Here is a 26,914-nt window from a genome sequence, read left to right as displayed (position 1 = left end):
GCGGAGCAGCTTCGATGGGCCGAATGGCCTAATTCTGCTCCTGTATCTTATGGTCGTGCCTGGGTCAGATACTCTGTCGGAGAGTCGTGCAGACTCGATGGACCGAATGGCCTCCTTCTGAACTGTAGGGATTCTATGATTCTGTGAATCAGTGTTGACTGGGCATTGGCGCTTATCCTTGGAAAATTAGTGAAAAAGGGCAGAGTTTTCCAGTCTCAAAGCCCCGGGACCCACAATTTCCAGCCCAAGTCAACGGACCTCTGGCTTGTCCGTTATATTTAGCGTCCCGCCCGCGATGGTTCCCACGGTAGGCGGGTGGGGCAGGACTGGACGATTTAGGCACAAGTATCCAGGGTACTGGATGTGACTTATTCGAGTACAATTAAAAGGCAAAGCTTTTCACCTCATGGATTTGAATTCAAACCAGAGATTAATTATTGAAAGATGTAAAGTGGACAAGCTGCTCGAAGCAGCACAGGTTGCAGCAACAGGTTAGTCAACATGTGGACAACATTATCTTTCAGATCTTAGAAAGACTCTTTATGTCAAAAGCACATCATTAAATACTGCTGCTTCAAACCTTATGGAATATGAGCTTTTGTCTCGGATGTTGGGGGAGTGACCTTGGAGCAAGGGAGCGAGCGACTATTCACGGTGGATTAGGGGCCAAAACGCACAACAGGCCAAGGCAGAAACACAAAGTTAGATAGAAAGAATGATTGAAGAGAGACAGGGCAAAAAAAGATAGTTCAGACACAGGGGCATTCTCCTGCTGGTCGAATGGTGCCCTGAGGTTTGTGACATCTACTTGGAAAGACAGATGTTCAAAGTAAAGTTTATTTATTAGTCACAAGTTGGTTTACATTTATATAGTAATGAAGTTACTGTGAAAATCCCCTAGTCGCCACACTCTGGCGCCTGTTCGGGTTCACTGAGGGCGAACTTAGCATGGCCAATCCACCTAACCCGCACATCTTTGAACTGTGGGAGGAAACTGGAGCACCCGGAAGAAACCCACGCAGACACGGGGAGAGCGTGCAAACTCCACACAGACAGTGACCCAAGCCGGGATTCAAACCCAGGTCCCTGGCGCTGTGAGGCAGCAGTGCTAACCATTGTGCCACCGTGCCGCCCATAGAACCATAGAAACCCTACAGTGCAGAAAGAGGCCATTTGGCCCATCGAGTCTGCACCGACAACAATCCCACCCAGGCCCTATCCCCATATCCCTACATATTTACCTGCTAATCCCTCTAACCATCATATTTACCCACTAATCCCTCTAATCTACGCATCCCGGGACACTAAGGGACAATTTAGCATGGCCAAGCAACCTAACCCGCACATCTTTGGACTGTGGGAGGAAACCGGAGCACCCGGAGGAAACCCATGCAGACACAGGGAGAATGTGCAAACTCCACACAGACAGTGACCCGAGCCGGGAATCGAACCCAGGTCCCTGGAGCTGTGAAGCAGCAGTGCTAACCACTGTGCTACCGTGCCACCCTAATGTTTAATGTTTTCTCTGAACTACAGCCCCTTTGACATTGCAGCATTCTCTCAGTACTGCACTGACATGGCTGCCTAGATTTGGTGCTCAAGTCTTGGAGTGGGATTTGTAGCCAAGAGCCTCTGCCTTGAGAAACAAGCGTGCCGTCACTAAAAAAAGGCAGACACCAAAAATTTAAGACATGGTTTTCTTTTACTGTTACGGACAGGAGGGCATTTAATTTTAACAGCTCCAATTTCTCCTTTCACCCACCCATAAACAGAGAGGGGGGTTCTAGTTTTGATTGCCCCCCCCTTAATAAGCAGTGCCATATTCCCAACCCCTCAGTGTGACCCAATCCCTATTAATAATCCCACAGCAAACCCGAGATAGGGTAAACTCAGACAGAGACAGGAAAGAGATAGAGAATCTGGTGAACTGGTGCGGCAACAATAATCTCTCCCTCAATGTCAAAAAAACGAAGGAGATTGTCATCGACTTCAGGAAGCGTAAAGGAGAACATGCCGTTATCTACATCAACGGGGACGAAGTAGAAAGGGTCGAGAGCTTCAAGTATAGGTGTCCAGATCACTAACAACCTCTCCTGGCCCCCCCCATGCTGACACTATAGTTAAGAAAGCCCACCAACACCTCCACTTTCTCAGAAGACTAAGGAAATTCGGCATGTCAGCTACGACTCTCACCAACTTTTACAGATGCACCATAGAAAGCATTCTTTCTGGTTGCATCACAGCTTGGGATGGCTCTTGCTCTGCCCAAGACCGCAAGGAACTACAAAAGGTCGTCAATGTAGCCCAATCCATCATGCAAACCAGCCTCCCATCCATTGACTCTGTCTACACTTCCTGCTGCCTCGGCAAAACAGCCAACATAATTAAGGACCCCACGCACCCCGGACATTCTCTCTTCCACCTTCTTCCGTCGGGAAAAAGATACAAAAGTCTGAGGTCACATACCAACCAAATCAAGAACAGCTTCTTCCCTGCTGCTGTCAGACATTTGAATGGACTTACCTTGCATTAAGTTGATCTTTCTCTACACCCTAGCTATGTCTGTAACACTACATTCTGCACTCTCTCCTTTCCTTCTCTATGAACAGTATGTTTTGTCTGTGTAGCGCGCAAGAAACAATGCTTTTCACTGTATACCAATATATGTGACAATAATAAATCAAATCAAATCATATCAGAGGGTTAGTTTATTCGTACTCCCCCAAACCCGAGAATAAGATATCAATATAGTCTCTATTTCATTTGTACAATGAAAGAGGAGGGATCGAGAAACAGATATTAACAGGGCAAAGAGCACAGTGAGTCCAGAATGAAAATCTAATGGTGTATTGCTTCATACAGGAAAGCAGGTTGAAAACAGATGCTGGGTAATTCATTTCTCCAGTGGATTAGAAACTCACTTACTGGAGATGACTTCCACAATGGGATAGGCAAAGAAAGATGAATTGGTCTTGCAGACAATGGTATAGAAGTTCAGAACTTCCAGTCGAAAGAATGTAGATGGGAGTCAGGCATTCAACCCTCGACTGACATGCCAAATTTCCTGAGTCTTCCGAGAAAGTAGAGGTGTTGGTGGGGCTTTCTTAACTCTAGTGTCGCCATGTGGGGACCAGGACTGGTTGTTGGTGATCTGGACACCTAAAAACTTGAAGGTCTCGACTCTTGTTCTGAGCTGCAGCTGGCTAGATGAGAGCTGACAGACTGATTGTCAGTATAGGAAGACAATATAACTGGTTCTCCCAGCTAGTACAGTCATGTGACCCCCACCTCTCCACGTTGGCTTTTGTCTGGATTCTTGAGACTGAAATTCTTAAAAAAATTAATGAAGGGTCCTTTGTCCTAGCAGAATAGTCTCCACTGGCCTGGCTTAGGAAATGTATATGGCCTTTGTACAATTGCCTTGGAATTTGGTTTGTGCAGCTCAGAGAGTCATTATCTTCTCTTCAGAGATAACAAGATGTCACCTTCTCTGATGCTGCTGGAATATTTTCTTGTTTGAAAGTCAGAGCCAGGCGTGGTTTCAGTCATTTTAAAGCATTTATCCAGTTTTTAAACTGGAGTTAGCTATGAAGGTATTTTATAAAAATATAGAGGATGGTCTGAGCTCTATGACAAAGCCAAGCAGATTAAGCTTGTGGAATTGGATTGGGGAAGGTTGTTGCAGCAAATTCTATAGATATATCTGACCCATTTCCACACATCCTAAACATGTTTCGTGGCATCGCAGAAGGCCCACCATTGGCCATTCTCAACATGATTTTCTGCTGAATGCGCCCCCCCCACCTCCCCGCCCTTCACCGGGATACCCGCAGTGGGGGGGGTTTGGCGGGGGCGGGGTGTGCCTTCGGCAGAACCGGAAGATTCGATAGCACGAACAGTCAGAAAATTCCGAACAATGTGTTTCTGATGGAAGAATTAATTGAAGGGTCAGAGTCAGAAATAGACAGATAGGGACAGGGTCAGATAGGGACAGGGTCAGATAGGGACAGGGTCAGAGAGGGACAGGGTCAGAGAGGGACAGGGTCAGATAGGGACAGGGTCAGAGAGGGACAGGGTCAGATAGGGACAGGGTCAGATAGGGACAGGGTCAGATAGGGACAGGGTCAGAGAGGGACAGGGTCAGAGAGGGACAGGGTCAGATAGGGACAGGGTCAGATAGGGACAGGGTCAGATAGGGACAGGGTCAGAGAGGGACAGGGTCAGAGAGGGACAGGGTCAGATAGGGACAGGGTCAGATAGGGACAGGGTCAGAAAGGGACAGGGTCAGATAGGGACAGGGTCAGATAGGGACAGGGTCAGATAGGGACAGGGTCAGAGAGGGACAGGGTCAGAGAGGGACAGGGTCAGATAGGGACAGGGTCAGATAGGGACAGGGTCAGAGAGGGACAGGGTCAGAGAGGGACAGGGTCAGATAGGGACAGGGACAGAAAGGGACAGGGACAGAAAGGGACAGGGACAGAAAGGGACAGGGTCAGATAGGGACAGGGTCAGATAGGGACAGGGTCAGATAGGGACAGGGTCAGATAGGGACAGGGTCAGAGAGGGACAGGGTCAGAGAGGGACAGGGTCAGATAGGGACAGGGACAGAAAGGGACAGGGACAGAAAGGGACAGGGACAGAAAGGGACAGGGACAGATAGGGACAGGGACAGATAGGGACAGGGACAGATAAGGACAGGGACAGAAAGGGACAGGGTCAGATAGGGACAGGGTCAGAGAGGGACAGGGTCAGAGAGGGACAGGGTCAGAGAGGGACAGGGTCAGATAGGGACAGGGACAGAAAGGGACAGGGACAGAAAGGGACAGGGACAGAAAGGGACAGGGTCAGATAGGGACAGGGTCAGAGAGGGACAGGGTCAGAGAGGGACAGGGTCAGATAGGGACAGGGACAGAAAGGGACAGGGACAGAAAGGGACAGGGACAGATAGGGACAGGGACAGATAGGGACAGGGACAGATAGGGACAGGGACAGATAGGGACAGGGAAAGATAGGGACAGGGAAAGATAGGGACAGGGAAAGATAGGGACAGGGTCAGATAGGGACAGGGACAGATAGGGACAGGGTCAGATAGGGACAGGGACAGAAAGGGACAGGGTCAGATAGGGACAGGGACAGATAAGAACAGGGTCAGATAGGGACAGGGTCAGATAGGGACAGGGTCAGATAGCGACAGGGTCAGATAGGGACAGGGTCAGATAGGGACAGGGTCAGATAGGGACAGGGACAGATAGGGACAGGGTCAGATAGGGACAGGGTCAGATAGGGACAGGGACAGATAGGGACAGGGACAGAAAGGGACAGGGTCAGATAGGGACAGGGTCAGATAGGGACAGGGTCAGATAGGGACAGGCTCAGGGTCAGATAGGGACAGGGTCAGATAGGGACAGGGTCAGATAGGGACAGGGTCAGATAGGGACAGGGACAGATAAGAACAGGGTCAGATCGGGACAGGGTCAGATAGGGGCAGGGTCAGATAGGGGCAGGGTCAGATAGGGACAGGGTCAGATAGGGACAGGGTCAGGGTCTGAAGGCTTGTTTGGCCCAACTAGTTAAATAATTATTCCATTCCTAAACAGCTGTATAATTTTAATGTCCTTTTCCTACTTTTTTCGCTGTCAAGCTCTTCATCAGCCTGGTCCGTGGAGTTAGTAAACCTTTAAATAGGCAACAGCGAACCCAGGCTGCACTCACCCTGAACATTTATCTGTCACGCTCCTGGCTTTTTATTTCTGCGGCAAACAAAAGCATAGTTCTGAATCATTTCACAGATCATGGCAGTGACTCACTGATAATCTCTGGCCGCCCCTCGCTGATATTGGCTTCACCCCAAATGCCTTTAGCCAGAGGAGTACTGAAAGATGTCTACGTGACTGTAAACCTGTAGAGATTAGAGCCGCGTACGATTGATAAGTGCCATGATGTGACTGCATGGTGATAAGATTACCTGTTACTGTAAAAACACTCTCTGCAGGCCAAGTACCTGATCCCTTTGGAACAGAACCAGTTCTGTTTCTGTGCCAAGGACTGTTAGAAGTTTAGTCACAATAAAATGTCCAATGTCAGATGCGAGGAATTGAACGTTGAACTCCCACCTTAAACTGTTTTATTTTGCTACATACCTGCTTCTCCACAAACCTCTTCTTTTGACTGGGTGAAGTACCCCGAATCTTCTGTCCATCTTGCTACTTATTCCTTTACTGATTGGTTCATTTGTCTTCTAAACCCTTTGTTTCTCGGCCCACTCCTATCCCAAATCCTCCCGTCATCTAGTTCCCACCTAAATTCTGCACCCTTTAGTTATCCAGTCTTTTAAATCTCTACCCTTCATTCTAGCCCTATGGTAAATCCTCTGCTCCTGGGTCCATCTCTCTTTAAATCTTCTCTTCCCTCTGAAATACATGGGAAAATGTTATGATGCTCAGCGTATTAGACAACTGCAAGTTGGTGATATAGAATCGTAGAATCCCTACAGTGCAGAAGAGGCCATTCAGCCCATCAAGTCTGCACTGATTCTCTGACAGAGTATCTTACCCAGGTCCTGAGGGCGGCACGGTGGCACAGTGGTTAGCACTGCTGCCTGACAGCGCCAGGGACCAGGGTTCGATTCCCGGCTCGGGTCACTGTCTGTGCGGAGTCTGTATGTTCTCCCCGTGTTTGCGTGGGTTTCCTCCGGGTGCTCCGGTTTCCTCCCACGGTCCGAAAGATGCATTGGCCGTGCTAAATTCTCTCTCAGTGTACCCAAACAGGCGCCAGAGTGTGGCGACTAGGGGATTTTCACAGTAACTTCATTGCAGTGTTAATGTAAGCCTGCTTGTGACACTAATAAATAAACTTTAAATTTACCATGGCTAATCCACCTAGCTTACACATCTTTGGGCACGAAGGGGCAATTTAGCATGGCCAATGCACCTAAACAGCACACCTTTGCACATGTATATGTCTCTTTTTCACTCAGCACAATCTGTACTATCTGACTTCGCAAAACGTATCTCGTTCATATTATTTACCCCTATCTATTGCCCGTGTGTGAAAATGTTCCAGCTCATTTACCATTCTATCTCCAACTCCAACCTGCGTCCCTTGATATCTGAAGCCGTGGTCAGTACGAACAACCTCTCTGTATTAACTGCGTTGTACAAACTGCTTTTATTGTAAGCATTAACCCTCTAATCTAGAGAAGGATCAGAACTGGTAAAATGCAAGTAAGCAGAGGTTGGAAGTTTGTTTTAAAAAGCTGGCCTGGTTGAAATGTAGATTGATTAATTTTACGATCTGCGATAGTCTTTAAAGTTGTGGAGGATACTTTGTGACATCAACTGTGATCATCTGAATCATATAATTTCATTGCAGACGTGTGGGAGGCTTTGTGGCACAGTGGGTAGCCTCCCTACCACTAAACCCAAAACTCTGGGCTCGAGTCCTATGCCAGGACTGGTTGACCCCAGGAAGAGTTTGTAAATTGGTTCAACGGGCTGATAATCAGCACGGAAATCCTTCCCTCCACTGTTCCCCAAAGGAAAAAGCAGTGTGTGTGTGAAGATACGCCAAAAAACATTGCAGACATCACTGAATCACAGGTGTAAACATAGAATCCCTACAGCGCGGAAGGAGGCCATTCGGCCCATTGAGTCTGCACCGACAACAATTCCAACCAGGCCCTACCCCATGTATTTATCCTGCTAATCCCCCTGACACTAAGTGGCAATTTAGCATGGCCAATGCACCTAATCTTTGGAGTGTGGGAGGAAGCCGGAACATCCGGAGGAAACCCATGCAGACACGGGGAGAACGTGCAAACTCCCCACAGACAGTGACGCACAGCCAGGATTGAACCTGGGTCCCTGGCGCTGTGAGGCAGCAGTGCTAACCACTGTGCTGCCCTTGTGACCGGAACACTCATAATCCACGTGTTACAAAGTCCAATGTTGTCAAGCTTAGAACTACAGAGCTACATGGTTCGTCAACCAATATCGCTGCACATATACTGAGAGCTGGTAAGATTGTGAAGGCAGTAAGATGTTTAACAACACCAGGTTAAAGTCCAACAGGTTTATTTGGTAGCAAAAGCCACAAGCTTTTGGAGCCTTAAGCTCCTTCTCCAGGTGAGTGAGAATTCCCACTCACCTGAAGAAGGGGCTTAAGGCTCCGAAAGCTAGTGGCTTTTGCTACCAAATAAACCTGTTGGACTTTAACCTGGTGTTGTTAAACTTCTTTGTGTTTACCCCAGTCCAACGCCGGCATCTCCACATCAAGATTGTGAAGGATCAGGGAAAGAACAGCATTAGCAGCTTACCTAGGCCTGGCCTCTGGGGCATGAGGCTGGGAATCCTCATATTGGGGGAACAGATGCTGCAAGTACTTTCAGAGTGAGACACTGCACAATGGATCTCTCTCAGTGCTCCAATGCACCTCACAGTAATCCATTTACAGATAGATTAACCCAATGGACTAAATTATACAGGGCTCCATTGTCCTTGACCGCCCCCCCCCCAGCGGTGAGCCCACCCAATTGGGTGGTGGGTCTCTGCCCCTCAAGGACAGGAAGCTCCGCCTCAGAAAGTTGCTGACCAATCAGAAGCCAGCAGCTCTCACATGCTAGCAGTGCCACTGTGGCCACTGCCGGTACTGCACTTGATGTGGTGATGCCGGCGTTGGACTGGGGTGATCACAGTAAGAAGTCTCACAACACCAGGTTAAAGTCCAACAGGTTTATTTGGTAGCACGAGCTTTCGGAGTGTCGCTCCTTCTTCAGGTGAGTGCACTTATGCTACCAAATAAACCTGTTGGACTTTAACCTGGTGTTGTGAGACTTCTAACGCCATTGCACTTGGAACTCAGGGAAGCTTTCAACGATGGATCGGAATTATAGAAATGTTTGGGGGTGGGGGAACAAGGGGGGGTCATGCGGGAGCTGGGATTTGAGAGGGGGGAAGGGAACCTGGGGGCTATTAAACTTGAGGGGACCCTGCAATGGACCCATGGGTTAAGGTGGGACACTCCCCTGGCTACCATCCAGCCTGTGCGGGGAAACCTGCCGGGAGGGCTGCTTGGCCAGGGTCTCTCCTGCCAGCGGCTTAACCCTGGTGGTGGCAGGATGAGGCCCTTAAGTGGGCCTCACTAGCCCAAGGATGGAAGAGCTGCCACCCAGCCACTGCTAAAACTGCAAGAGGAGCCCGGTGGAGGGGGGGGGGGTCTGTGGTAAACCACTGTTAGCTTATTACCTGTATATATGACATGCCTGGACACATCCCTGCCGGCCCTACCCGAGACTCCTCCCCCCCCCGGTCCAGGGAGATAGGCGACTGCTCCCCACCCCCCTGCCTCAGTCTGGACCAGTTCATCGGCATGGGTGTGCTCCAAGTCTTTTGCTAATAAAAGCCTATTTGTTCTTGCATACAAACTAGTCTATGCTCGATTGATGGTGCATCAGGGTCTGTCTGCTAGATTTAATGTGTCCTTTCCCCTCAGCCTGGGAGTGTTAAATCCTGCCCTATATCTGTCCAGAATTAATTACGTTTGACTTGTAAAGTCAAATTAAACCATCTATATTCATCATTTAATCGTGACAATTTATTAAATCCTGACGGAAATTTAGAAATAAACTAAATCATACAGCGCAGAAGAGGCCTTTCGGCCCATCGAGTCTGCACCAACACATTAGAAAGACCTGAACTACCATCTGCCAGCACTTGGCCCATAGCCCGGAATGTTCTGATGTGCCAATTGTTCATCCCGGTACTTTTTAAAGGATGCTGGTTTGTACATTAATATAAACACAATTACTGAATACACGACAGTTCAGTCAGATTTTGGAAACTATTAGTCTTCTGATGGAGGAGGCAAGCCTGGAGAACCTGCCCTTCTCTTTGTACAGATGCTGTTGTGTGTGTCCAACCCGTTTCTTCATCACGATTGCCAGCATTTGTAGTTTTCTTCACTATTTCACTCATTGGTGTATCTTTATATTCTTCAATGATCTGAACCTAAAGTAAGAAGTCTGACAAGGCCAGGTTAAAGGTGTTGTGAGACTTCTTACTGTGCCTACCTTAAAGGTAGGTCTCACCTTAAAGGTGAGACTTCTTACTGTGCCTACCCCAGTCCAACACCGGCATCTCCACATCACTGAGCCTAAAGTGGCTGAGTAGACTAACACATGGGGGTTTCAGCTCTGCGAACCTGGCTCGACATCAGCCCATGCTGATGGCATGAACACCTCATCCCTCTGTAGGCCGGAAGGGTCCTTTCTGATGAGTTTGTGACAAAATCACAGGGAGGGGTCACAGCGACCAGCCGGTACCACAGCATGGAGGTGATCAGCTGGTTTATGATGAGAACTTGTAAGGCAGCACTCGGAGCAGTCCAGTCCAGGGACTCAGGCGAATGGTGGGTTTGGCCTCCAGCTCTTGCCAATTCGCCGGCCAAGATTCCTCAGTCGGGCAGAGATGGACTCCCAAATAGAGGAGGCTGGTCCTGCTCCAGGTGAAAGGCCTGAGTTCCTCTGGGAGTTGGGGGGGGGGGGGGGGGGGGAGTCCATCTGCCACGGACCGACCAGGGGTGCGGAACACTTAGCCCAGTTGATCCTGGCAGAGGACGCGGCGGAGTACATGGCGGAGTACACGGCAGAGTACTGGCACTCGCGCGTCCTCCACAGGTCAGCCGGATGAGTCGGGGTTGTGTCAATCCAACCTCCACGGAACCACATATCTCCCAATCTGGCAATCCCAGGCACCACACTTCAACAAGCAACCAGCTCCCCTGAATACACTGGACAATTAACAGAAAGCACTGAGCAGAAAATGGACAATTCTCGACAGAAAGGAGCAACATCGCTTCACATGATTGTGGATCAGTCACCTCAGCAAGTTCTTGTGTCCCTCCTCCAGACTATAAGTGAGGGTGGGGGTGGGAGGGTGGCGGGGGCTGGGGGGCGGGGGGGGGGGGGGGGGGGGGGGGGAGGTGTTGGGGAAGGGGCTGGAACCAGGCTAGTTTTTTTTTGCCAGGGCTTCCACTTACTGCCGTGCGACTCTTTGTGAAAAGGTGAAGGGAGAACATCAGAAAATGGTTGACTGAATCCAAAATAAAATGGAATTTGATGGAAATAAGAGATTGACTGTGGGCTCTGGTGATGAGTGTAATTCTGGACTGCTGTTTGTATACAACGATTTGGTATCGGTGTTCAAAATTATTTTGTGGCTTAACTAGTCCAGGATCTTAAAGCTCTGTAATTATACACATCCCACTTGTATTTGCAGCTCAGAACCAACACTGCAGCAGTATTCATGATTGACCACCAGAGGACCCCAGTGACCCACGGATGATTTGACTCCAGCGACTGAAAGTGCTTCATTATTCCACCGATTCCACTCAAGTTGCCACAGATCCGAGTGACTCTTTCTCTCTCTCTCTCTTGGACTGTGCCCATCCAAGCCTTCCGAGAAACACTGGACTTTGGACCAGTGGAATTTTCATGGCTTGAGAAATGTTATTTTTGGATTGTAGAACAGTTGAAAAATTGTTTCACAGTTTAGTAACTTTCATAAAGGGAAGCAGAGGTCACGGACAGCGTAAGCGTTCCTGGACTGACCTGCTTTGTGACACAAATCATATCCAACAGGAATAATAATAAGCCTCATCCCACATGGACGACGCAGCAGCTCTCTGTGAGGAGGGACAGCCACAGACCCCCATTTCGTATCACGATTCCCTCACACAATGGTCATCTTTTGGGTGGCACAGTGGCTAGCACTGCTGCCTCACAGCGCCAGGGACCCAGGTTCGATTCCCGGCTTGGGTCACTGTCTGTGCGGAGTTTGCGCATTCTCCCCGTGTCTGCGTGGGTTTCCTCCGGTTTCATCCCACAGTCCGAAAGACGTGCTAATGAGGTGCTTTTGCCGTGCTAAATTCACCCTCAGTGTACCCGAACAGGCGCCGGAGTGTGACGACTAGGGGATTTTCACTTCATTGCGGTGTTAATGGAAGCCTACCGGTGACACTAATGAATAAAATTGAAAAAACAAAACTTATTTCTCCCCAAAACTGTTTCACCGTCCAGCCTGTCACATGAAGCAAACAGCCACACATCTGAAATCTAATCAGTTTTATCAGACAGCAGATGAGTGCCAGATAACGGTATCGCCGCAGCAGACACCAAACACACCGCCTTTGAGGATTAACTGATGAGTTGCCACAACTGCCCCGTGCTTCAGTGTGAGGAATATTTCTGAGATCGCATCTCTTACCACGAGACTCACAGACAGCAACATCTCAGCTCAAGGAATTAAAGCGAAAATTGTAAATAAAGGTGAGATTGCAGTGGCTACAATAAAAACAATTCTTTAAAAACCTTGACTCACCTTGACAAGTCCTTTCGTTAGTGAGGAGCTTGTAGCCCTTCTTGCAGCTGCACTCAAAGCTTCCGATGGTGTTCCGACACACATGGTCACAGCCTCCATTGTGCAGGCGACATTCATCAATATCTGCACGGGACACGGGGGCAAAGAGCGAGAGAGAGAGAGAGAGAGAGAATGAGGGAGAGTCAGAGAGAGATAAAGAGCGAGAGTATGGAGCCAAAGAGGAGGGACGAACAGTGAATTAGCAAGAGAGACATAGAAGGCATGAGAGAGGCACAGAGAGAGAGTGAGTGAGAGATGGAAGAGTGAGAGAGAGGTTTTTATTGAGAGAGAGAGAGCAAGAGGTTGAAAAATCGAGAGAGGGTGAGAAATAGAGTGAGTGGAGAGAGGGGGACAAGTTTGCAAGAGAGACATTGAGGGAATGAGGGAGGCACAGAGAGAGTGAGGGATAGGAGAGTGAGGTTTATATATGAGAGAGAGAGAACGAGAGAGAGTGAGACAGGGACGTAGAGTGAGATTGAGAGAGTAGCAAGATATGGAGAGAGAGAGAGGCAGAGAGAGAGGGTTGTAGAGTGAGATGGTGAGAGAGGCAATGAGAGAGAAAGATATAGAGAAGTGTAGGAAAAGAGAGAAGAAAAAAGCAAAAAATTTCACAGCATTAGCACCAACTTCACAGCAAATCAGTGACCAATCAGACTGCCATGTAGGTAAATATATCACCACAGAAACATGGTTACCTCATCGTGCCCAGGTCACTCTTTGGTGAGGATATCGGAAAAACTCTTCCCTCACCTCTGACCTCTCCCTTCTTCCCCTTCCTTCTGATCATTGATAGTATTGTCACCACCAGAATGGTCACCTTTGGCTTTTAAATGCAACATTCACAAATTGTAATTTTGATTCAAAGTATTCACGAGGGAAGATTGCAACAGCATGTCCTTCCCCTAAAAGACAGAGAAACGAGGCAACGGGCAAGCTTCCAATGTAAATGCGCCTGGATGATTGGAAGGGATTACAAGAAACAGCTACCCGTGTTCAATGTTCCTGACCCTGGAGTGTAGGGGGAGCTCGGTGAGGAGACCTGGGAAACACCGGCACTCATTATGAGGAAGTCAATGGAGATTTGGGAACTGCAATTAGACTGCAAGCAGGACAATATGGTGCCCATGGTCAAAAAGAGTAAATTCAAAGCCCTCACACGGTACTACACACCGACCCGTCTTCCTTTCTTACTTTGTACAATAATGGTGTTGGGAATAACCAGAGTAAATTTCAGGATTGTTTACCAAACAAAGATTTATCTTTAACTTTCGAATAATAACCCCTGTTACGGGACAGTAACTAATAGCCCCCGTTACAGGGACAGTAACTAATAGCCCCCGTTACAGGGACAGTAACTAATAGCCCCTGTTACAGGGACAGTAACTAATAGCCCCTGTTACAGGGACAGTAACTAATAGCCCCTGTTACAGGGACAGTAACTAATAGCCCCGTTACAGGGGCAGTAACTAATAGCCCCTGTTACAGGGGCAGTAACTAATAGCCCCTGTTACAGGGACAGTAACTAATAGCCGGTGTTACAGGGACAGTAACTAATAGCCCCTGTTACAGGGACAGTAACTAATAGCCTCTGTTACAGGGACAGTAACTAATAGCCCCCGTTACAGGGACAGTAACTAATAGCCCCTGTTACAGGGACAGTAACTAATAGCCCCCGTTACAGGGACAGTAACTAATAGCCCCTGTTACAGGGACAGTAACTAATAGCCCCTGTTACAGGGACAGTAACTAATAGCCCCTGTTACAGGGACAGTAACTAATAGCCCCTGTTACAGGGACAGTAACTAATAGCCCCTGTTACAGGGACAGTAACTAATAGCCCCCGTTACAGGGACAGTAACTAATAGCCCCTGTTACAGGGACAGTAACTAATAGCCCCCGTTACAGGGACAGTAACTAATAGCCCCTGTTACAGGGACAGTAACTAATAGCCCCTGTTACAGGGACAGTAACTAATAGCCCCTGTTACAGGGACAGTAACTAATAGCCCCGTTACAGGGGCAGTAACTAATAGCCCCTGTTACAGGGACAGTAACTAATAGCCCCTGTTACAGGGGCAGTAACTAATAGCCCCCTTACAGGGACAGTAACTAATAGCCCCGTTACAGGGGCAGTAACTAAGAGCCCCTGTTAGAGGGACAGTAACTAATAGCCCCCGTTACAGGGACAGTAACAAATAGCCCCCGTTACAGGGATAGTAACAAATAGCCCCCGTTACAGGGACAGTAACTAATAGCCCCCGTTACAGGGACAGTAACTAATAGCCCCTGTTACAGGGACAGTAACTAATAGCCCCTGTTACAGGGACAGTAACTAATAGCCCCTGTTACAGGGACAGTAACTAATAGCCCCCGTTACAGGGATAGTAACAAATAGCCCCTGTTACAGGGACAGTAACAAATAGCCCCTGTTACAGGGACAGTAACTAATAGCCCCTGTTACAGGGACAGTAACTAATAGCCCCTGTTACAGGGACAGTAACTAATAGCCCCTGTTTCAGGGACAGTAACTAATAGCCCCCGTTACAGGGACAGTAACTAATAGCCCCCGTTACAGGGACAGTAACTAATAGCCCCTGTTACAGGGACAGTAACTAATAGCCCCTGTTACAGGGACAGTAACAAATAGCCCCCGTTACAGGGACAGTAACTAATAGCCCCTGTTACAGGGACAGTAACTAATAGCCCCTGTTACAGGGACAGTAACTAATAGCCCCTGTTACAGGGGCAGTAACTAATAGCCCCTGTTACAGGGACAGTAACAAATAGCCCCCGTTACAGGGACAGTAACTAATAGCCCCTGTTACAGGGACAGTAACTAATAGCCCCCGTTACAGGGACAGTAACTAATAGCCCCTGTTTCAGGGACAGTAACAAATAGCCCCTGTTACAGGGGCAGTAACTAATAGCCCCTGTTACAGGGACAGTAACAAATAGCCCCCGTTACAGGGACAGTAACTAATAGCCCTGTTACAGGGACAGTAACTAATAGCCCCTGTTACAGGGACAGTAACTAATAGCCGGTGTTACAGGGACAGTAACTAATAACCTCTGTTACAGGGACAGTAACTAATAGCCCCTGTTACAGGGGTAGTAACTAATAGCCCCCGTTACAGGGACAGTAACTAATAGCCCCTGTTACAGGGACAGTAACTAATAGCCCCTGTTACAGGGACAGTAACTAATAGCCCCTGTTACAGGGACAGTAACTAATAGCCCCCGTTACAGGGACAGTAACTAATAGCCCCTGTTACAGGGACAGTAACTAATAGCCCCTGTTACAGGGACAGTAACTAATAGCCCCTGTTACAGGGACAGTAACTAATAGCCCCTGTTACAGGGACAGTAACTAATAGCCCCCGTTACAGGGACAGTAACTAATAACCCCTGTTACAGGGACAGTAACTAATAGCCCCCGTTACAGGGACAGTAACTAATAGCCCCTGTTACAGGGACAGTAACTAATAGCCCCTGTTACAGGGACAGTAACTAATAGCCCCTGTTACAGGGACAGTAACAAATAGCCCCCGTTACAGGGACAGTAACTAATAGCCCTGTTACAGGGACAGTAACTAATAGCCCCTGTTACAGGGACAGTAACTAATAGCCGGTGTTACAGGGACAGTAACAAATAGCCCCCGTTACAGGGACAGTAACTAATAGCCCCTGTTACAGGGGCAGTAACTAATAGCCCCCGTTACAGGGACAGTAACTAATAGCCCCTGTTACAGGGGCAGTAACTAATAGCCCCTGTTACAGGGACAGTAACTAATAGCCCCTGTTACAGGGACAGTAACTAATAGCCCCTGTTACAGGGACAGTAACTAATAGCCCCTGTTACAGGGACAGTAACTAATAGCCCCTGTTACAGGGACAGTAACTAATAGCCCCTGTTACAGGGACAGTAACTAATAGCCCCTGTTACAGGGACAGTAACTAATAGCCCCTGTTACAGGGGCAGTAACTAATAGCCCCTGTTACAGGGACAGTAACTAATAGCCCCTGTTACAGGGACAGTAACTAATAACCCCTGTTACAGGGACAGTAACTAATAGCCCCTGTTACAGGGGCAGTAACTAATAGCCCCCGTTACAGGGGCAGTAACTAATAGCCCCCGTTACAGGGGCAGTAACTAATAGCCCCTGTTACAGGGGCAGTAACTAATAGCCCCTGTTACAGGGATAGTAACTAATAGCCCCGTTACAGGGACAGTAACTAATAGCCCCGTTACAGGGGCAGTAACTAATAGCCCCTGTTACAGGGATAGTAACTAATAGCCCCGTTACAGGGACAGTAACTAATAGCCCCCGTTACAGGGACAGTAACTAATAGCCCCTGTTACAGGGACAGTAACTAATAGCCCCTGTTACAGGGGCAGTAACTAATAGCCCCTGTTACAGGGACAGTAACTAATAGCCCCCGTTACAGGGACAGTAACTAATAGCCCCTGTTACAGGGACAGTAACTAATAGCCCCTGTTACAGGGACAGTAACTAATAGTCACTGTTACAGGGACAGTAACTAATAGCCCCTGTTACAGGGACAGTAACTAATAGCCCCTGTTACAGGGACAGTAACTAATAGCCCCTGTTACAGGGACAGTAACTAATAGTCACTGTTACAGGGACAGTAACTAATAGCCCCCGTTACAGGGACAGTAACTAATAGCCCCTGTTACAGGGACAGTAACTAATAGCCCCTGTTACAGGGACAGTAACTAATAGCCCCCGTTACAGGGACAGTAACTAATAGCCCCTGTTACAGGGACAGTAACTAATAGCCCCTGTTACAGGGACAGTAACTAATAGCCCCTGTTACAGGGACAGTAACTAATAGCCCCCGTTACAGGGACAGTAACTAATAGCCCCTGTTACAGGGACAGTAACTAATAGCCCCTGTTACAGGGACAGTAACTAATAGCCCCTGTTACAGGGACAGTAACTAATAGCCCCCGTTACAGGGACAGTAACTAATAGCCCCTGTTACAGGGGCAGTAACTAATAGCCCCTGTTACAGGGACAGTAACTAATAGCCCCTGTTACAGGGGCAGTAACTAATAGCCCCTGTTACAGGGACAGTAACTAATAGCCCCCGTTACAGGGACAGTAACTAATAGCCCCTGTTACAGGGACAGTAACTAATAGCCCCCGTTACAGGGACAGTAACTAATAGCCCCTGTTACAGGGACAGTAACTAATAGCCCCTGTTACAGGGACAGTAACTAATAGCCCCCGTTACAGGGACAGTAACTAATAGCCCCTGTTACAGGGACAGTAACTAATAGCCCCTGTTACAGGGACAGTAACAAATAGCCCCTGTTACAGGGACAGTAACTAATAGCCCCTGTTACAGGGACAGTAACTAATAGCCCCTGTTACAGGGACAGTAACTAATAGCCCCCGTTACAGGGGCAGTAACTAATAGCCGGTGTTACAGGGACAGTAACAAATAGCCCCTGTTACAGGGACAGTAACAAATAGCCCCTGTTACAGGGACAGTAACTAATAGCCCCTGTTACAGGGACAGTAACTAATAGCCCCTGTTACAGGGGTAGTAACTAATAGCCCCTGTTACAGGGACAGTAACAAATAGCCCCTGTTACAGGGACAGTAACTAATAGCCCCTGTTACAGGGGTAGTAACTAATAGCCCCTGTTACAGGGACAGTAACAAATAGCCCCTGTTACAGGGACAGTAACAAATAGCCCCTGTTACAGGGACAGTAACTAATAGCCCCTGTTACAGGGACAGTAACTAATAGCCCCTGTTACAGGGACAGTAACAAATAGCCCCTGTTACAGGGACAGTAACTAATAGCCCCTGTTACAGGGACAGTAACTAATAGCCCCTGTTACAGGGACAGTAACAAATAGCCCCTGTTACAGGGACAGTAACTAATAGCCCCTGTTACAGGGACAGTAACAAATAGCCCCTGTTACAGGGACAGTAACAAATAGCCCCTGTTACAGGGGTAGTAACAAATAGCCCCTGTTACAGGGACAGTAACTAATAGCCCCCGTTACAGGGACAGTAACTAATAGCCCCTGTTACAGGGACAGTAACTAATAGCCCCTGTTACAGGGACAGTAACTAATAGCCCCTGTTACAGGGACAGTAACTAATAGCCCCTGTTACAGGGACAGTAACTAATAGCCCCCGTTACAGGGGCAGTAACTAATAGCCCCTGTTACAGGGATAGTAACTAATAGCCCCTGTTACAGGGGCAGTAACTAATAGCCCCTGTTACAGGGGCAGTAACTAATAGCCCCTGTTACAGGGGCAGTAACTAATAGCCCCTGTTACAGGGACAGTAACTAATAGCCCCGGTTACAGGGGCAGTAACTAATAGCCCCTGTTACAGGGACAGTAACTAATAGCCCCTGTTACAGGGGCAGTAACTAATAGCCCCCGTTACAGGGGCAGTAACTAATAGCCCCTGTTACAGGGACAGTAACTAATAGCCCCTGTTACAGGGGCAGTAACTAATAGCCCCTGTTACAGGGATAGTAACTAATAGCCCCTGTTGCAGGGGCAGTAACTAATAGCCCCTGTTACAGGGACAGTAACTAATAGCCCCTGTTACAGGGACAGTAACTAATAACCTCTGTTACAGGGGCAGTAACTAATAGCCCCTGTTACAGGGACAGTAACTAATAGCCCCTGTTACAGGGGCAGTAACTAATAGCCCCCGTTACAGGGGCAGTAACTAATAGCCCCTGTTACAGGGACAGTAACTAATAGCCCCTGTTACAGGGGCAGTAACTAATAGCCCCTGTTACAGGGACAGTAACTAATAGCCCCTGTTACAGGGACAGTAACTAATAGCCCCTGTTACAGGGACAGTAACAAATAGCCCCTGTTACAGGGACAGTAACTAATAGCCCCTGTTACAGGGACAGTAACTAATAGCCCCTGTTACAGGGACAGTAACAAATAGCCCCTGTTACAGGGACAGTAACTAATAGCCCCTGTTACAGGGACAGTAACTAATAGCCCCTGTTACAGGGACAGTAACAAATAGCCCCTGTTACAGGGACAGTAACTAATAGCCCCCGTTACAGGGACAGTAACAAATAGCCCCTGTTACAGGGACAGTAACAAATAGCCCCTGTTACAGGGGTAGTAACAAATAGCCCCTGTTACAGGGACAGTAACTAATAGCCCCCGTTACAGGGACAGTAACTAATAGCCCCTGTTACAGGGACAGTAACTAATAGCCCCTGTTACAGGGACAGTAACTAATAGCCCCTGTTACAGGGACAGTAACTAATAGCCCCTGTTACAGGGACAGTAACTAATAGCCCCCGTTACAGGGGCAGTAACTAATAGCCCCTGTTACAGGGATAGTAACTAATAGCCCCTGTTACAGGGGCAGTAACTAATAGCCCCTGTTACAGGGGCAGTAACTAATAGCCCCTGTTACAGGGGCAGTAACTAATAGCCCCTGTTACAGGGACAGTAACTAATAGCCCCGGTTACAGGGGCAGTAACTAATAGCCCCTGTTACAGGGACAGTAACTAATAGCCCCTGTTACAGGGGCAGTAACTAATAGCCCCCGTTACAGGGGCAGTAACTAATAGCCCCTGTTACAGGGACAGTAACTAATAGCCCCTGTTACAGGGGCAGTAACTAATAGCCCCTGTTACAGGGATAGTAACTAATAGCCCCTGTTACAGGGGCAGTAACTAATAGCCCCTGTTACAGGGACAGTAACTAATAGCCCCTGTTACAGGGACAGTAACTAATAACCTCTGTTACAGGGGCAGTAACTAATAGCCCCTGTTACAGGGACAGTAACTAATAGCCCCTGTTACAGGGGCAGTAACTAATAGCCCCCGTTACAGGGGCAGTAACTAATAGCCCCTGTTACAGGGACAGTAACTAATAGCCCCTGTTACAGGGGCAGTAACTAATAGCCCCTGTTACAGGGATAGTAACTAATAGCCCCTGTTACAGGGGCAGTAACTAATAGCCCCTGTTACAGGGACAGTAACTAATAGCCCCTGTTACAGGGACAGTAACTAATAGCCCCTGTTACAGGGACAGTAACTAATAACCTCTGTTACAGGGACAGTAACTAATAGCCCCTGTTACAGGGGCAGTAACTAATAGCCCCTGTTACAGGGACAGTAACTAATAGCCCCTGTTACAGGGACAGTAACTAATAGCCCCTGTTACAGGGACAGTAACTAATAGCCCCTGTTACAGGGGCAGTAACTAATAACCCCTGTTACAGGGGCAGTAACTAATAGCCCCTGTTACAGGGACAGTAACTAATAGCCCCTGTTACAGGGACAGTAACTAATAGCCCCTGTTACAGGGACAGTAACTAATAGCCCCTGTTACAGGGACAGTAACTAATAGCCCCGTTACAGGGATAGTAACTAATAGCCCCTGTTACAGGGGCAGTAACTAATAACCTCTGTTACAGGGGCAGTAACTAATAGCCCCTGTTACAGGGACAGTAACTAATAGCCCCTGTTACAGGGACAGTAACTAATAGCCCCTGTTACAGGGACAGTAACTAATAGCCCCTGTTACAGGGGCAGTAACTAATAGCCCCTGTTACAGGGGCAGTAACTAATAGCCCCTGTTACAGGGACAGTAACTAATAGCCCCTGTTACAGGGACAGTAACTAATAGCCCCTGTTACAGGGACAGTAACAAATAGCCCCTGTTACAGGGACAGTAACAAATAGCCCCTGTTACAGGGACAGTAACTAATAGCCCCTGTTACAGGGACAGTAACAAATAGCCCCTGTTACAGGGACAGTAACAAATAGCCCCTGTTACAGGGACAGTAACTAATAGCCCCGTTACAGGGATAGTAACTAATAGCCCCTGTTACAGGGATAGTAACTAATAGCCCCCGTTACAGGGATAGTAACTAATAGCCCCTGTTACAGGGACAGTAACTAATAGCCCCTGTTACAGGGATAGTAACTAATAGCCCCTGTTACAGGGACAGTAACAAATAGCCCCTGTTACAGGGACAGTAACTAATAGCCCCTGTTACAGGGACAGTAACTAATAGCCCCTGTTACAGGGACAGTAACAAATAGCCCCCGTTACAGGGGCAGTAACTAATAGCCCCCGTTACAGGGACAGTAACTAATAGCCCCCGTTACAGGGACAGTAACTAATAGCCCCCGTTACAGGGACAGTAACTAATAACCTCTGTTACAGGGACAGTAACTAATAGCCCCTGTTACAGGGACAGTAACTAGTAGCCCCTGTTACAGGGGCAGTAACTAATAGCCCCTGTTACAGGGGCAGTAACTAATAGCCCCTGTTACAGGGACAGTAACTAATAGCCCCCGTTACAGGGGCAGTAACTAATAGCCCCTGTTACAGGGGCAGTAACTAATAGCCCCTGTTACAGGGACAGTAACTAATAGCCCCCGTTACAGGGACAGTAACTAATAGCCCCTGTTACAGGGACAGTAACTAATAGCCCCTGTTACAGGGACAGTAACTAATAGCCCCTGTTACAGGGACAGTAACTAATAGCCCCTGTTACAGGGACAGTAACTAATAGCCCCTGTTACAGGGGCAGTAACTAATAGCCCCCGTTACAGGGGCAGTAACTAATAGCCCCTGTTACAGGGACAGTAACTAATAGCCCCCGTTACAGGGACAGTAACTAATAGCCCCCGTTACAGGGGCAGTAACTAATAGCCCCTGTTACAGGGACAGTAACTAATAGCCCCCGTTACAGGGGCAGTAACTAATAGCCCCTGTTACAGGGACAGTAACTAATAGCCCCTGTTACAGGGACAGTAACTAATAGCCCCCGTTACAGGGGCAGTAACTAATAGCCCCTGTTACAGGGGCAGTAACTAATAGCCCCCGTTACAGGGGCAGTAACTAATAGCCCCTGTTACAGGGACAGTAACTAATAGCCCCTGTTACAGGGACAGTAACTAATAGCCCCCGTTACAGGGGCAGTAACTAATAGCCCCTGTTACAGGGGCAGTAACTAATAGCCCCCGTTACAGGGGCAGTAACTAATAGCCCCTGTTACAGGGACAGTAACTAATAGCCCCCGTTACAGGGGCAGTAACTAATAGCCCCTGTTACAGGGACAGTAACTAATAGCCCCTGTTACAGGGGCAGTAACTAATAGCCCCTGTTACAGGGACAGTAACTAATAGCCCCCGTTACAGGGGCAGTAACTAATAGCCCCTGTTACAGGGACAGTAACTAATAGCCCCTGTTACAGGGACAGTAACTAATAGCCCCTGTTACAGGGGCAGTAACTAATAGCCCCTGTTACAGGGACAGTAACAAATAGCCCCCGTTACAGGGACAGTAACTAATAGCCCCTGTTACAGGGGCAGTAACTAATAGCCCCTGTTACAGGGGCAGTAACTAATAGCCCCCGTTACAGGGGCAGTAACTAATAGCCCCTGTTACGGGGCAGTAAGTAATAGCCCCCGTTACAGGGGCAGTAACTAATAGCCCCTGTTACAGGGGCAGTAACTAATAGCCCCTGTTACAGGGACAGTAACTAATAGCCCCGTTACAGGGACAGTAACTAATAGCCCCTGTTACAGGGGCAGTAACTAATAGCCCCTGTTACAGGGGCAGTAACTAATAGCCCCTGTTACAGGGACAGTAACTAATAACCCCTGTTACAGGGACAGTAACTAATAGCCCCTGTTACAGGGACAGTAACTAATAGCCCCTGTTACAGGGACAGTAACTAATAGCCCCTGTTACAGGGACAGTAACTAATAGCCCCTGTTACAGGGACAGTAACTAATAGCCCCTGTTACAGGGACAGTAACTAATAGCCCCTGTTACAGGGACAGTAACTAATAGCCCCTGTTACAGGGACAGTAACTAATAGCCCCTGTTACAGGGACAGTAACTAATAACCCCTGTTACAGGGACAGTAACTAATAGCCCCTGTTACAGGGACAGTAACTAATAGCCCCTGTTACAGGGACAGTAACTAATAGCCCCTGTTACAGGGACAGTAACTAATAACCCCTGTTACAGGGACAGTAACTAATAGCCCCTGTTACAGGGACAGTAACTAATAGCCCCTGTTACAGGGACAGTAACTAATAGCCCCTGTTACAGGGACAGTAACTAATAGCCCCTGTTACAGGGACAGTAACTAATAGCCCCTGTTACAGGGACAGTAACTAATAACCTCTGTTACAGGGACAGTCACTAATAACCCCTGTTACAGGGACAGTAACTAATAACCTCTGTTACAGGGACAGTAACTAATAACCCCTGTTACAGGGACAGTAACTAATAACCTCTGTTACAGGGACAGTAACTAATAGCCCCTGTTACAGGGACAGTAACTAATAACCTCTGTTACAGGGACAGTAACTAATAACCTCTGTTACAGGGACAGTAACTAATAGCCCCTGTTACAGGGACAGTAACTAATAACCTCTGTTACAGGGACAGTAACTAATAACCCCTGTTACAGGGACAGTAACTAATAACCTCTGTTACAGGGACAGTAACAAATAGCCCCTGTTACAGGGACAGTAACTAATAACCTCTGTTACAGGGACAGTAACTAATAACCCCTGTTACAGGGACAGTAACTAATAGCCCCTGTTACAGGGACAGTAACTAATAACCCCTGTTACAGGGACAGTAACTAATAGCCCCTGTTACAGGGACAGTAACTAATAACCCCTGTTACAGGGACAGTAACTAATAACCTCTGTTACAGGGACAGTAACTAATAGCCCCTGTTACAGGGACAGTAACTAATAGCCCCTGTTACAGGGACAGTAACTAATAACCTCTGTTACAGGGACAGTAACTAATAGCCCCTGTTACAGGGACAGTAACTAATAACCTCTGTTACAGGGACAGTAACTAATAACCCCTGTTACAGGGACAGTAACTAATAGCCCCTGTTACAGGGACAGTAACTAATAACCCCTGTTACAGGGACAGTAACTAATAGCCCCTGTTACAGGGACAGTAACTAATAACCCCTGTTACAGGGACAGTAACTAATAGCCCCTGTTACAGGGATAGTAACTAATAGCCCCTGTTACAGGGACAGTAACTAATAGCCCCTGTTACAGGGATAGTAACTAATAGCCCCTGTTACAGGGACAGTAACTAATAGCCCCTGTTACAGGGATAGTAACTAATAGCCCCTGTTACAGGGACAGTAACTAATAACCCCTGTTACAGGGACAGTAACTAATAGCCCCTGTTACAGGGACAGTAACTAATAACCCCTGTTACAGGGACAGTAACTAATAGCCCCTGTTACAGGGGCAGTAACTAATAGCCCCTGTTACAGGGACAGTAACTAATAGCCCCTGTTACAGGGATAGTAACTAATAGCCCCTGTTACAGGGACAGTAACTAATAGCCCCTGTTACAGGGATAGTAACTAATAGCCCCCGTTACAGGGACAGTAACTAATAGCCCCTGTTACAGGGACAGTAACTAATAGCCCCTGTTACAGGGACAGTAACTAATAGCCCCTGTTACAGGGACAGTAACTAATAGCCCCCGTTACAGGGGCAGTAACTAATAACCTCTGTTACAGGGACAGTAACTAATAGCCCCTGTTACAGGGACAGTAACTAATAGCCCCTGTTACAGGGACAGTAACTAATAGCCCCTGTTACAGGGACAGTAACTAATAGCCCCTGTTACAGGGATAGTAACTAATAGCCCCTGTTACAGGGACAGTAACTAATAGCCCCTGTTACAGGGATAGTAACTAATAGCCCCCGTTACAGGGACAGTAACTAATAGCCCCTGTTACAGGGACAGTAACTAATAGCCCCTGTTACAGGGACAGTAACTAATAGCCCCTGTTACAGGGACAGTAACTAATAGCCCCCGTTACAGGGGCAGTAACTAATAACCTCTGTTACAGGGACAGTAACTAATAGCCCCTGTTACAGGGACAGTAACTAATAGCCCCTGTTACAGGGACAGTAACTAATAGCCCCTGTTACAGGGACAGTAACTAATAGCCCCCGTTACAGGGACAGTAACTAATAGCCCCTGTTACAGGGACAGTAACTAATAGCCCCCGTTACAGGGACAGTAACTAATAGCCCCCGTTACAGGGACAGTAACTAATAGCCCCTGTTACAGGGGCAGTAACTAATAACCTCTGTTACAGGGACAGTAACTAATAGCCCCCGTTACAGGGGCAGTAACTAATAACCTCTGTTACAGGGACAGTAACTAATAGCCCCCGTTACAGGGACAGTAACTAATAGCCCCTGTTACAGGGACAGTAACTAATAGCCCCCGTTACAGGGGCAGTAACTAATAACCTCTGTTACAGGGACAGTAACTAATAGCCCCCGTTACAGGGGCAGTAACTAATAACCTCTGTTTCAGGGACAGTAACTAATAGCCCCCGTTACAGGGACAGTAACTAATAACCCCTGTTACAGGGGCAGTAACTAATAACCTCTGTTACAGGGACAGTAACTAATAGCCCCCGTTACAGGGGCAGTAACTAATAACCTCTGTTACAGGGACAGTAACTAATAGCCCCCGTTACAGGGACAGTAACTAATAACCCCTGTTACAGGGGCAGTAACTAATAACCTCTGTTACAGGGACAGTAACTAATAGCCCCGTTACAGGGGCAGTAACTAATAGCCCCCGTTACAGGGGCAGTAACTAATAGCCCCTGTTACGGGACAGTAACTAATAGCCCCTGTTACAGGGGCAGTAACTAATAGCCCCCGTTACAGGGGCAGTAACTAATAGCCCCTGTTACGGGACAGTAACTAATAGCCCCTGTTACAGGGGCAGTAACTAATAGCCCCTGTTACAGGGGCAGTAACTAATAGCCCCCGTTACAGGGGCAGTAACTAATAGCCCCTGTTACGGGACAGTAACTAATAGCCCCTGTTACAGGGACAGTAACTAATAGCCCCTGTTACAGGGACAGTAACTAATAGCCCCTGTTACAGGGACAGTAACTAATAGCCCCTGTTACAGGGGCAGTAACTAATAGCCCCCGTTACAGGGACAGTAACAAATAGCCCCTGTTACAGGGAGAGTAACAAATAGCCCCCGTTACAGGGACAGTAACTAATAGCCCCTGTTACAGGGACAGTAACAAATAGCCCCGTTACAGGGACAGTAACAAATAGCCCCCGTTACAGGGGCAGTAACTAATAGCCCCTGTTACAGGGACAGTAACTAATAGCCCCTGTTACAGGGACAGTAACAAATAGCCCCCGTTACAGGGGCAGTAACTAATAGCCCCTGTTACAGGGACAGTAACTAATAGCCCCTGTTACAGGGACAGTAACAAATAGCCCCGTTACAGGGACAGTAACTAATAGCCCCTGTTACAGGGACAGTAACTAATAGCCCCTGTTACAGGGACAGTAACAAATAGCCCCGTTACAGGGATAGTAACTAATAGCCCCTGTTACAGGGACAGTAACTAATAGCCCCCGTTACAGGGGCAGTAACAAATAGCCCCGTTACAGGGACAGTAACTAATAG

At 47.9% G+C, this 26,914-nt stretch overlaps 1 protein-coding gene across 3 annotated transcripts in view; it reads right to left on the bottom strand.

Moving 5' to 3' along the window:
- LOC144479192 (signal peptide, CUB and EGF-like domain-containing protein 3) overlaps nucleotides 1-26,914 on the bottom strand; it is a 399,824-nt gene that overhangs the window by 79,364 nt on the left and 293,546 nt on the right. For all 3 annotated transcript variants that reach the window (XM_078197827.1, XM_078197828.1, XM_078197829.1), the window contains one exon: nucleotides 12,375-12,497. In XM_078197827.1, coding sequence (XP_078053953.1) covers nucleotides 12,375-12,497 — 123 coding nt within the window. The remainder of the gene's footprint in view (nucleotides 1-12,374; nucleotides 12,498-26,914) is intronic.

This window comes from Mustelus asterias, chromosome 25 (genome assembly GCF_964213995.1).
Source record: "Mustelus asterias chromosome 25, sMusAst1.hap1.1, whole genome shotgun sequence".
NCBI lineage: Eukaryota > Metazoa > Chordata > Chondrichthyes > Carcharhiniformes > Triakidae > Mustelus > Mustelus asterias.
The sequence above is the reverse complement of the archived record's forward strand: the minus strand, read 5'-3'. Positions and strand labels throughout refer to the sequence as shown.